The sequence below is a fragment of the Dermacentor albipictus genome, chromosome 1 (assembly GCF_038994185.2).
Source record: "Dermacentor albipictus isolate Rhodes 1998 colony chromosome 1, USDA_Dalb.pri_finalv2, whole genome shotgun sequence".
Classification (NCBI taxonomy): Eukaryota; Metazoa; Arthropoda; class Arachnida; order Ixodida; family Ixodidae; genus Dermacentor; species Dermacentor albipictus.
Window position 1 is genome coordinate 79,068,669 of NC_091821.1, and position 12,905 is coordinate 79,081,573.

Below are 12,905 nucleotides of genomic sequence, written 5' to 3' on the forward strand. Positions count from 1 at the left end.
TCCTGCAGTGTTTTTGTTTTTGTGCCTTTAAAGTTCTGGGCAGTAATGCACAGAAGTAAGCATTTTAACTACGTGTTGGCCACCATAAATTGGGCGATAGTGCACTGGGAAAAAACCAGCTTGACAGTCTTTAAAGGGTCACTTCAGTCTTTTTGATGAGACAGTCTTTAAAGTCTCATCAAAAGTGAAGGTGGGGGAGGACATATACTGGTTTGATTTGGTTCTATACCAAGATTTATGTCATTCATATGTAGTCTAAATATCCTCTTTGAAAGATATGTCAGAAAATTTATTGGCGTAAGGTATATCCAAACTAAATGATAGTTATCATTATATATCAATCTAAGTTGTCTGTATTAATTGTGCCCAGGTTTCATGGGTTGATCATGGAGGGAGTGTAGAATGCGTGGGTGGGCTGATCCTGGTGTCTGTGCACAGTATGCGTACTCCCTGTGGTGCTTCTTGATGGAGCCAGGGTGGGCATGCTTGCTGACACCAAGGACATTGTCTATGTACCAATGTTGATGAGGCAAACTGTAAAAATGGTTTCAGAGAATGATGGAGGAGTTCGGGCATGCACATGACTGAGTGCGACGGACAAGGCCTGTCAGGAACTTGGTGTTTATGCGCAATGTGAAGGCTGCTGCTAGCTCTGATGTCTGTTCATGCTTCACTCACCACCTGGTCATGTTTGCAGAATTTACGGTGCCACAAGCGACCAAATAAGTATAACATGGCCCACCAGTAGTGCTGCCAATTCTAGCAAAATTTCCCTAGATCTAGGGATTGTGTGCATTGTTTAAGGATATGGCAACATTTGTCTAAATCTGCGGAAATTTCACACTAACACATTAAAATGGTGTAACTGCTGACATGACAGTATGTTTTGATTTCAGTCACTTGCAAATTACCTTTCAATTAGGATGCGAACTATAGCTTTTTATCTTGCAACAGTGCAGCTGAACGTATTTCACCTCATAAACGACAGTGTGTGGATGCCTTGGGCTGTTAACCAAGTACTGATTTTGCCATTCATACCACGAGTTGGGCTGTTGATGTCTGCTTTTTGAATGAAATATTTACTGTAATTGGCAAGACAAACGTATGTTGCAACACTAAACAGAGCAGCACGGGCAATCTGGGTGTCAGCGGACACATGCCTAGCGCTGAGCATGACAATGCAGTTGTGGCGCTAAACAGCCAACGACGCACGCGTATACTAAAATTTACTGGGAACCGTCTATAGGCTGAGTAACCTTGGACAGAGGGAGCCCCAGCAGCCATATGTTTGAGCGAGTTATACTTTTTGGAGGAGAAATAAAAGACTTTATCAACGATTACACTACACCCAAGTGCGAAAATTGAGCACAGCTTTGTACGTGCTTTCATTTCACGATATATTGGCTGGTGCATACAACCTGTCTCCTGCGGCACGTTGCAAATGAAGTGCGGCTCGACTGCCTAACTAATCTAGAGATTGTGAGAGCCAGTGCATCGGCGACGTGTAGGCGCGGTTCAGAGCAGCCGCCATCGCCGGACCTCCTAGACAACGCGCGCTACACTGGCGCTATCCCGTAGCCATTGCCGCCGCACATCACGCTTTTGTCGTAACCTCCTCCTTTCAGCCTCATGGTTCTCTCCGCTTTCCTCCACGCATCTTTCATCCCCTGTTGCGCTCCGTGTTTGCTTTCTCTTTCGTTGAGCTAATTCGCTTGGTTGCACTGAACTACGGCACCGAGGCATGCTGACACTCGCCACAGGAACGGGAGCTGTGCTCTAAAATTAGCCACATACCTTCATACTACGCGGCGAATGACGCGCAGGTGTGGTGGTGCTAGTCAGTTCGCTGCATTAAAAAAAAATTATTCATGCCTTTTACATTGGTGTTGTGAATTGATACACTGTTCAGACACTTGCATTCTATAAGGGAGGTCCGGTGCCCATCGTTCTTGCAATTGGAGTAAGATTTTTGTAATCTTGCAAGTTGCATAGGTGTAAAACAACTTTGGGCAACAACAAAGTATCTACATGTTGACGTATTCTGTGAATATGGCTTCAAGCAGGCGGCTGTGTTAGCATAACAACTTGCATTGCGACATCATTTCCACGAGTCCAGACTTTTCACTATTTTACGAGCTTAGAAATAAGTTTAAACTATAAAGTGCGTAGTCTCTTTGCTTAACACAAAGTCTTATCATTACAGAAATTATATTAACTGAACAACCACATTTTGCAGTACTCTAGGGAAATCTAGGGAATTTTCTTATCCAACTTAGGTGAAAGTTGGCTTTGGAGGTAGCACTGCCTACCAGTATCACTAATGAAAGAGAAAGAACAACATGCTGAGAAATAAGAAGTCAACAAGACAAAACATAGAGGCATAGTGGAGGATTACACGGTGTTTAACCATGCGTGTTGTGCGTGATCAGTAACTGTGTTGTTTGTGTTTCCAGCCGACCATGGCTGACGCTCGAGTGAAGCATGCCATGGTAACCTGCGAATTTCTTTCTCCTTTTACGTCCGGAAATTAAGTCATCAGCAAACTTCCTCCATCATACGGATCAGATTTCACGGCCATTTAGTGAATTTTCTTTAGAAGTCTGCATGGTCCTGACATCACAGATGTACTCTGTAAAATTGCTTTATTGATACAACCAGCTCATTCTCTTCTCACCTACTACTGTAATTATTCGAATCTAGGCCGATAGGTTTTTTCAAATAATAATATACCACACTCTATGGTCGGCTTAGATTTGAGGATTTTAAAAGGTTATAATTTGTAATTGTTTGTAACGTTTGTAATTGAATATGATAAATATGGGTGCATAGTTAGTGCCATGTAGAAAACGCAGTATTGCGGCCACTATTAGGCATGCCACTAGCCAACTGAAATACACGAGCGACGTCGCGCGGCGGGCGGCATCGTTATGCATGCGGCATAGCATATAGTGCGGCCATGGTGCGGCAGTTGGTTCTTTATTCTATGGCGCGGCGTTATCGTAATGGCACCAAACAGGCAATGCCACTATAGTACAGCTTTCAAACGAAAAGTTGTGCTAGCCGCAGAGGCATTGTCAAACGTTCAAGCCAGACGGGACTTCGGCATTGATGAGAAAAACATCCGTCGTTGGAGGGGGCAACGGGGGACACTTTTTGCATGTGCCGCAACGAGGAGAAGACAGCGCATAAGGAAAATAAGCGTGCGGCAACAGAGAGGAGCTGTTCACCCAGACGGCTGAGATCGGCTCGCGTGAGCTTGCGAGCCTTCGCAAGCGTGCGTGTGGTCAGAGCTATAGCGACGAGGCTAGCAGCGATGATAACGTAGAGTGAGCTCGACATGTTCACATTAAATAAATGCTGTTTTCATATTGTGAACGCTGTCCTCACTTTTTTTTTTTTTTCAGCCTACATTCATGGTAAGTTTATTTATTTTTTCTGGCTTCGGACATTCGGGAGTCGGCTTAGAATCGGGGTCGGCCTAGGTTCGTGTAAATATACAGCATCTTTCCTGGACGTTTTTTCAATAAAAACAATATCTAAAAAATGCAAATAACGCTATACTTTAAGCATACTGTGCACTTTTTTATGAAGACAGTAGATCTGCTTTGAAATATTTAACTGCTTGAGTGTTATGTTGCCAAGCTTAAGCACTGGGCAATGAACGGTGTGCAAGCGATCTCTGATGTTTTGGCAAAATCTGATGCTCTCGGACTTCGTGTCCCCGTCATGCAGCCTGTGACAGTCCCAAAGTATTGTTGTGGTTGTGATTTCTCTCTCAACATGCTGGTAACAACCAATTTAAAACATAATCAGCACCCCCTAAAAATAAATATGATAATTGTAGGCTAGTGCGACCTTGCAGATTCTAGTTACTGCTCTGCACTTTCCCCGTAGCTCTCTTGCTCTTCTCCCGCTGTTTTCCCCGTCAAGCATCCACAACCAATGTGCATGTTTGGTGGTCACACTTTTTCATGGGGCACTTTCGCTGCATCTTTTAGCACTAACAGCTTCACTTTGGAAGCACGTAAAGGAAGATATGGTTATAGGCTCATTCTAGTTTTCAATGGATGAAATTTAGAGCTGTTAACGACGATGCTTGAATATATTGTGAACAGGGAATCCACCGCAGTGGTTACTGTGTATTGCTGCTGAGCATGCTATTGTGGTTTCGATTCACAGAGTATATTATTCTGGATGCTGTCGAATGTCGCATATTGTCAAATTCACCATTTTGTCCAATCTGATTGGCTAACAGGGCAGATACGTCCTCTCTGATTGGTTCAGTATGCCAACATGGCGAAATTGATGTCCAGAATAGCACCCCAGCTGTGGCAGCTGCATTTCGTTGGGGTGGAACGAATGCGAAACCTGCGTTCCTGCTTGAAAGGGGCACCTGCTTGAAGGGGCACTAAAGGCAAATACTAAGTCGACGTGGGCTGTTCAAATATCATTCCAGAAACTTCACAATGCTTGTTTCATGCCAAGAAAAGACTTAGTTTACGAGAAAATTGCACCTCAAGGGTCCGGATACCCTTTCCAAAATTCAAACCTCCCGCCGCCTTACTGGGGGAGTAGTGACGTTGCATACGCCATCACCACTATTTTCTGCCGTCGGTGACTAAATCAACGCCCGACAGACGGTGTTACCGAGCCAAGACAGAACAGTGGATTTGCCACTGCAGCAACTTTTTGGTCAAGTGGTGTAGACCGTTCAGGCATCCTGCGACATCACGTGGAAGTTGAATTCTTTGCTACTTGCAGTTTGTGTGAGTTTCATGAGCCAGCAAACCCAGCACAGCACTACGCGATAAAGAAACTACTGAAACACGAAAGCGTGGATGGCATGGAGTCGAGCAAAAACAAAACCTTTCGACCACCTGCATCGTTGTGAAAAGGAAATTTCAATGAGTTCTTTTTTCTAGAAATGAAATAGATTTAGAAATGAACAAGCAGCATTTTATTTCATCTTGTAATACAATATGACGATGTTCTTTGCAACGAATGGTTGAGTACTAGTGACAAAATTTAACTGAAGAGTGCTTTCGTCATCCAGCAAGTACTTGGATGTCCCGGGGCAGTCTCTAATCATGTCCTGCATTTACCTCAATTTCTCATATATTAAGGCTCTGATCATGATAATATTGATGCCTTAGAGATTCTCGAGCACTAAGCTATCGCTCTAGCTTGACTTAATACTTGCCTTTAGTGTACCTTTAAATGTAGAGATGCATTGAAGAACCACATGTCATCAAAATCAACATGAAGTCCCCTACTATATGTGGTATCCTCATAACCCACTGTGCAGCTTGGGATGTGAAACCCCACCAGTGATTATGATTAAGAGTAATTCTGTGCAGTCAGCAGCGTTATGAGTGGCAACACGCGAGTCACTGCTTACTCGACATAGTTCGGGCTATTTGCCAACCAACATGCTAAAGGTCTAAACCACACTCTAACGTATGGGCTGTCACTTACTGGTGAGGACGTTATGGCGGATCAGCCTCGGCTCTCCGTCGGTGACATTGGTCACCTCCACATCTGCGTCGGCGATTGGCTCGCCCGACAGGCTGTCGGTAACCAAGCCTTTGATTCCAATGTGTGCCTGCAATATGTTTGTGTAAAAATTTTACAAGCAAAAGTGAAGCAAGTCCTCCTAAGCACCCCTGACATAGCATATTCATGAAACAGAAAGCTGTTGTGCAGTAATATACAATGTTCGCGATGTGAAGATCTCGTGCTGCCTAGTCACTTCCAATGTACCATGGAAGAATGAGTACCAATACATAAAAGTTGCTCTTTCTTTTTGAGACCATTAGTTTGTGCTTAATGCTGTTTTGAGTAAACTGCACATTACTTGCATAGTATGTTCCATGGTTCTGGGTAAGGGGTACCTTAAACCAACTGTTCTACAAAGCTATATTAATGTGGGACATATAATGCTTGAGGAAATCTAATCACTTCTTGGTAAAATGCATGAATGAGCCATGTGGGATGGCTAGCAATGTGGGCATCACCAGGAAGCTTGGTGGAAGGAACTTTCGCAGGTAAGCTAGGCATATGTGCCTGTCAGAGAAAGTTAAGTAGCACCTGCTTGTTTTCCTCACTGGACGGAAAAGGAACTTTCCCAGATAAGTTGGGCATATGTACCTGCCAGAGAAAGTTGAGTAGCGCCTGCTTGTTTTCCTCCCACTCCTTTCCAAGCTCAGATTCCGACGGGAATTTGCGACAGCCCAGCTCAATTGTGATTTCGAAATCATTTGAGCCCAAGTAATTGAAGTCCTGCATGCCTGCGAGGAATGCGCCAAAAGGATATGAGCATTGTGTGTTGTGGAAAAGAAGAAAAGGAGAAAAGCATGCATTATAGAATAAGGTACTTTAAAACCATTGCAAATGCTAGGTAATAAAATCGCACTATTTTACAGCCTGCAGTTCGTGCTTTGCAGAAAATAAACTCATTTGTGCAACTGTTGATAAGCATGTACCAAAGACGGTCAGCTGTGAAGTGGCATTCCTGATAGTCTAATCTTTCCGCTTCTCCAGGGTGAATGCTGCACAATGCGCCACGTACCGCAACACTTCTGGTTATCTGTTCCCTAGGGTAATTAACACTGTCTCCCTTTGAGCCATGACAAAGAGGGCCCGACAGCACGCCGTGTTTTATACCCGGAGTATGACGTCATGTACCGCAGCGCCCCCATATGGCATAACGTCAGATAAGGTACGCATCGTGCCCCTACTATGGCCTGGTCTTGTGGCGCGAGAAAGTGCCCCTCTAATGGCTTCCTTGTCCTGGTCTCCCAATCGTATAGTTCACTATACACACTCATTCCTTATCCTTTGTGTCGATGACCTCGGCTTCACTTTGCTAAGGCACTTCCTTGCCTTGGAAGTATGTCCTCACCCTGTGAATGGGCTTTGGTTATTTGTTTTTGCTGACGTAAGAGTGATAGCGAAGTTTGTGAAGGGATCGTGCATAGCTGCGACGATGTCGTGTGCAGCCACACTTGGAGGTGGAGAGAGCCATTGGAGAGACAAATCACTCCCCTAATCCTCAAACGACCTGTTTGCGCTGGAAGCTGTCTTCGTCCCCACACTTGGATGTTTTGTCCCCACATTTTGGCTGTTTGTGCATGTGGTGAGAGAATGTGGTGTACCCAATGTATCTGAATGACTTTGGATGCTCCTGTTAGCGCCAATGGCATCCGTAAGGAAACTATTTCTTGAAGCGCGGAGGGATAAAGGGCCGGGTTGGGAATATTTGTTTTACTTAAGATACTGAATAGTTTCTTTTGCATTTTTGGCTTGTCGCTAACTACAGATACACTTAAACAGATGCCAAAGGTGCCCCACTGGTCCTACAGCCATTTAGGAACTGCCATGAGCATCTAGGACTACCTTAGTCTCTAGAAAATTTTATATTCCTAGGCGCTACCGTTTTTCTACAGCGACCGTTTCCACATTGTAAAGATGCTCTGAAGCACTTAAAATGCCAGTTCATTACATTTGTCAATCTTAAGCACTATTGTGTAATGAGCATGAAATTTATATAGCTCCAGTCAATATTTACAATACTTTTCGTACCCTCCTGCGATTTTCACCACAATATCTCGGTTCTCCTCTAGTAACGGTAAACACTGCCCATTACCCCCAAAATTACCATGCCAGATAATGTACAGAATGACCTAGAATGAAACCTTAACAGCTGACACTGTTGGAGAAAAAATAGTTTGCGTGGTCAGGTTATAATGCATGTGCAGGAACCCACCTCCGGCGACAGCGTACCATGCAGCCCCATTAGTGATGCCTCCAGTGTCCCTGAAGGCATCTCCGCCACATGTTTCACCTTGCTTCATGCGTGGGTGACTGGATGCGTACGTCTGTGCCAGGTGCCTGTGCACACAATACCGCATGTCTCAAAGAGCCATCACAAACAATCATGCAGCATGCACAATGTACAGCACAATCTGTTCCACCATCGATTAAAATCAGATGACTGTGTGCTGTGCACCACACAATTACATGCAAGCATTCATAAATGTAAGCCGGGAACCAGAGAGTATGCTTCTTCTGCCCTCGGTGACAAAGCGGCAAAGCCAGACTCTCAACTGGAGTTACTGGAGGGAATTGGTGGGGATGCAGGACAGTGCCTCTATGTGTGCTATGCTGTGTGGAAGAAACAATGTTTTGTGAGGTTACTGTAGACATCCTAAAGCTAACAGCACATGGTATGGTACAGCGATGATTAGAAGTGTCAAGTACCCTGCACAATGTAGAAGGAATTTCAATGTCGGCAAGTACCGCTAAATTGATGGGAAACTCCGCGGAAAGCACGCCCTAAGCAGTTTTATATGGTTTCATCACTCGCCAGCATTCTTTGTGGGGCTTCTGTTTCGCGTCGTGAGCTAGTCACGACCTTGGTACATGGAGGCGCAGTGCCGTGTGGATGTAATGGCGCGCACATAAAGGCACACACCTAAATGTGGCATCATCTGGCGCTGATGTATACTTTTTCTGGGAGCCATCAAGCGTGTCATCAAATGGGTAGTTTGCCACCAAGGCACCACCATGGAAATTTGCCGACAACACGAATGGCAGCGACAAGATCCACTCCATGACAGCTTTTGTCTCTGGTTGGACCTGAAAAACGCATAAAACATGTCGAATTAAACTATATATATCAATATTTTTGCATCACAGAGCCCACATACTCATCCGCACCAGCAGTCAGGATGCGTGTAGGACATACCAAAGCGAACATTTTTCTACATGTATACATAGAAACTTGCATGCTATAGCGATATTGCAGCTAACCCTGAATGCGGCTGTACAATGGATTTCTGGTTGCAGTGGCATTCCGGACAACGCAAGAGAGCACTTGCTTTTAGCTGGGGTCTTTAAACCGCTCAGCAGACTAACATATATGTATGCGTACCGGGTGGGTGAGCTCTCCATTGAAGAGATGGTCTGGCTTGATCCGCCGGATATTGTTTCGCAGGATGCGTTCCAAGTCGGGAAAGTCTCTGTTGAGGTCCACTCCCATGGCGTTGGTGCGGCCGCTCACCCAGTCCTCACGAGGAGACTGCACAACGAACAGGGCCAGCAGGTTGCTCTATCTTTTAATTGCCCCGTGGCAGCGCTGTGTTAGCTGAGTGATCCGCTCTCATATTCATGTTTGTTTTCCACTTTCGATTTGTACTAACAGGCGCAGCGGCTGTGAAATCATCCTCTTCGGCACTCAATATTTACGAAACGAACAGTAAATTGAGCTTATGCGGCGTACAGTGCAGACAAAAGCAAGAAAAGCCAATTTCTGAGAATTTTCCTCACTTTGTTGAGCCATATGCACGATATTTTTATTCTTAGTGACAAACTTTCATCTACTATAATTTCCTGCTAGCGGCAAGACAGGCTGCTGCATTTGCAGTATGTACAGTTTAATCTTTAAGTGCTTCATGTGGGCGCATTCATCTATTCAAGATGTCTTTAGTTATCATGAAATCTTATTGTATCCCTGTCTATGCAATAACATCTATAGGAGGAGAACTGCAGCGCAAGAAACTCTGCTCTTCTCCAAATGTACACATTCCACCAGCGTTGCGATCATCTCAATGACCGCCATGTTCGATTTACAGCAGTGCCACCTATAGACCTATGGAGGAAGGAAAAAACAAAAAGAAAGCTGAGGAGAGGCCCTATCCCCTCTGCGGGCCAGGGGAAAAGTGTGGGGGAAGTCACATGGTATTTTTCGCTGTAGCAGCCATGTTGTCAGGGCACAATATAATAATAATAATAATAATATATGGGGTTTTACGTGCCAAAACCACTTTCTGATTATGAGGCATGCCGTAGTGGGGGACTCCGGAAATTTCGACCACCTGGGGTTCTTTAACGTGCACCTAAATCTAAGTACACGGGTGTTTTCGCATTTCGCCCCCATCGAAATGCGGCCGCCATGGCCGGGATTCGATCCCACGACCTCGTGCTCAGGAGCCTAACACCATAGCCACTGAGCAACCACGGCGGGTAGGGCACAATGGCGGTTTTGTTATGGTAGTGTGTGCTCATGAATGTGCTGCTCCATAGGTCTCGTACCGTGGCGAAGGCATCGAGCGTGCAGAATTTTGTTACTCTCTGTGTTTTGTTCCGCCATGTTATCTAGACCGTGCTCTCCCCACTGTTGTGGCAAGGTGGGATTGGAAGAAGTAAAAAGGCTGAAACGAGTGCGCATGCAACGCCGTGCACCACATCAATCTATTTGCCATCTTTGCTGGATTCATGCTAATGTGTCATCACAGACTGAAACCGCTGTGCTTCAGAATATGTATTGGTAAACAACTTGCATATCAATGACAGCTGTGCAGTATTCCTGCTTTTGACAGCAGATGATGCATTTGTACCACGTAAAACAGCCATGTGGAAGGAAGGGAAAGAAGCGGCTGCTGTGATTAATTAAGGGATGAACTCTCTTTACCGCAGGTATTTTGTCTGTGTGCTTGAGGGGCTCAGGGAAGCTAAGGTTGATGGATGCGGTGCAAGAGTGAACAAGACTTGACAGAAGAATGTACACCTGTGCACACATCAAACAACTGTTGATCGCATGTAGACCCGGTCAATGCACTAGTCGCATGTATATGCGTTTACTGTTCAGCACCGTGTGGAGTATACCATAGAGCCTTGTTTCCATGAAGTTTCACCTACCGTGAGAACAATCTACCTCAGTGTATTTAAGCGTGTAACAACGCTCTCCTCTGCTGGCCTCTTCGTCAGCACGCGGCCGCCCGAAACTTGTTTAATAAAGCAAAAAGTCACTGCCCAAGCACACCATACAGATGGTTAACAAGCGAAACTGAAATGTGCGTCCCTGGTGTTTATTATCACTGGGTTAATCCTGATGGTTTATTAAACGAGGGCTTGGTAGGCTGCCGGATCTTCAGTACGCAGTTGTTGCTTGCGCTCGGCTGCACGAGCCTGTTCTTGTGCCCTGGCTGCAGCAATGGCACGGCATAGACGAGCTTGTTCCCAGTTCTGCTCGCGGCGTTGCTGATCAAAAGCTGCCTGCTCCACAGGAGTATGTATGACGCGTTGCTTTTCCATTTCGGAGCCGGAGAGAAACTGCTGCGTGCACACCCACTTGGCTGCGGTGGAGCGCAACGACATCACTACTGTGCCGGAGGAGTTTTCGGCGCACAGGTGACAGATGTACAGACGAGTCGCCTAGCCATATACAGCTTCGATGTAATTATTCCTATAAAGCCACAACAATGGAGCATACGTGTTTGTTCTTATAAACTGCAGATAGGCTAGCCGTATGTCGTGATGTGCGTTAAGTGTGCTGCCAGTTATTGCCTGTGCATTGAGAATGCACAGATTTATTTTCAAAACCAGTAAAAATAACGGGGGACCGGCCTTGCAGTCTAACTTGCGGATTTCATTATGCACTCTTTTTGACGCTAGAGCACAACACTCGGACGGAATCACTTAGGCAACGGTATCGCGATGGTATACACCGTGATTAAATACGTTGGCCGGATCACTACGGGGCGCGCACGTCCTCGCAGCCCAGTGAGGTTGCGCACCGAAGGCGAGAAAGATAAACAAGTTCTAGAGGAGAATCTGCCCCGATAAGATGGCGAGGTAACCCCAATTTCCGGCGTTACTAAGCTTCACAATGAGTGACCTCAGGGCTTCTCCTTAGTTTTCCCTTCTTCGATGTATAGACCCTTTTCGCGGAACAGTTTACTCCAGAGGAACAAGCTAGCACCACCGGCGGCGCACCACGCATTGCCTCAAAGGAAAGCATGCAAAAGCGCACGAATGCGAAACCATTATCGCTTCTACCCTGCTTCTGTGCAATCAGCTGTCAGAAATGCAACAGGGTGATCGCTAACGCACTGTACCACATTCATGCTGCAAACTGTGGAACATGTGCAGTAGTTGGCTGCAAGAATAATGACTCGCATATAAATTATAAATGAATGGATTGAAAATGTGTGGCCAAAATCATGGATCGCTGCTACAAAAAGACTGCCTGCATTGCTGGCGCTTCGCAATGCACAGCTTTCCTCGAGGGAAAAAAAATTCACCCATACGCAACTTTGTATCGCGAACCTCCAGAGAAAGGACCCCGTAATGTCGGCAAGAGTGAGCACTGCTCGAAAAATGAGCAGCACCATTTCCTGGCACAGTAAATTCCTCGCACGTGATCTACACACATCCGTGTACGGCAACACACAGTCAAACTTACACCCATGTTATCGCTCACGTATCAAAAATAAGTTAATTGAATCAACGAACTGATGTGTGGGTGATGACAGCACCAACCACACATGATTGTTCGAAACTGGAAGTTTCGTGACGGTCCAAAGAGTAAGCGATTGACTAGTATGGCGATAATGTGTCTATATTACAAGCTATTACAATGTACAGTATATCTATGGTGCAAGCCTTAAGTGTGAGCGGCAAGAACAAATCGACAACAGCTGATCACACCCGCGAGCGATTAGGCAGAAAAATCAGATAGCGACCTCCCTGAGAAAGATTAATGAGTCAGAAACATGACGAGCCGCTGATTCAGAGTAATTGCGAAAGAAAAAAGACAAAGAGCAAAAGCCACTATAATCCCTATTTCATTCGGAAGCGAGATGTTTGGACAGCCTGGAATACATTTCTAACCCCGCTTCTAGTACAAGTGCCGTATACACTGCTTGCACCGTTTGGACAAGACGTAATAAGCTCAGAAATGCTTACATGTCCTCTAAAGCTGCAGCCAAAGCTTTGTGTCATCCACCCACGATATCTACGATATCCGCTAGAACAAATGTTTGCTGAGGTGCACTGGTGTCATGCACATATATTAACAAGAAGGAAGCTGAGGAAATCAATGAACACATTACCACGTAATCAAA

At 45.4% G+C, this 12,905-nt stretch overlaps 1 protein-coding gene across 1 annotated transcript in view; it reads right to left on the minus strand.

Moving 5' to 3' along the window:
* LOC135915082 (carboxypeptidase D-like) overlaps positions 1-12,905 on the minus strand; it is an 85,082-nt gene that overhangs the window by 12,463 nt on the left and 59,714 nt on the right. Inside the window, exons 3-7 of the mRNA XM_065448063.1 lie at positions 8,933-9,079; positions 8,474-8,637; positions 7,766-7,890; positions 6,148-6,287; positions 5,476-5,602 (exon numbers count right to left, since the gene is read on the minus strand). Coding sequence (XP_065304135.1) covers positions 5,476-5,602; positions 6,148-6,287; positions 7,766-7,890; positions 8,474-8,637; positions 8,933-9,079 — 703 coding nt within the window. The remainder of the gene's footprint in view (positions 1-5,475; positions 5,603-6,147; positions 6,288-7,765; positions 7,891-8,473; positions 8,638-8,932; positions 9,080-12,905) is intronic.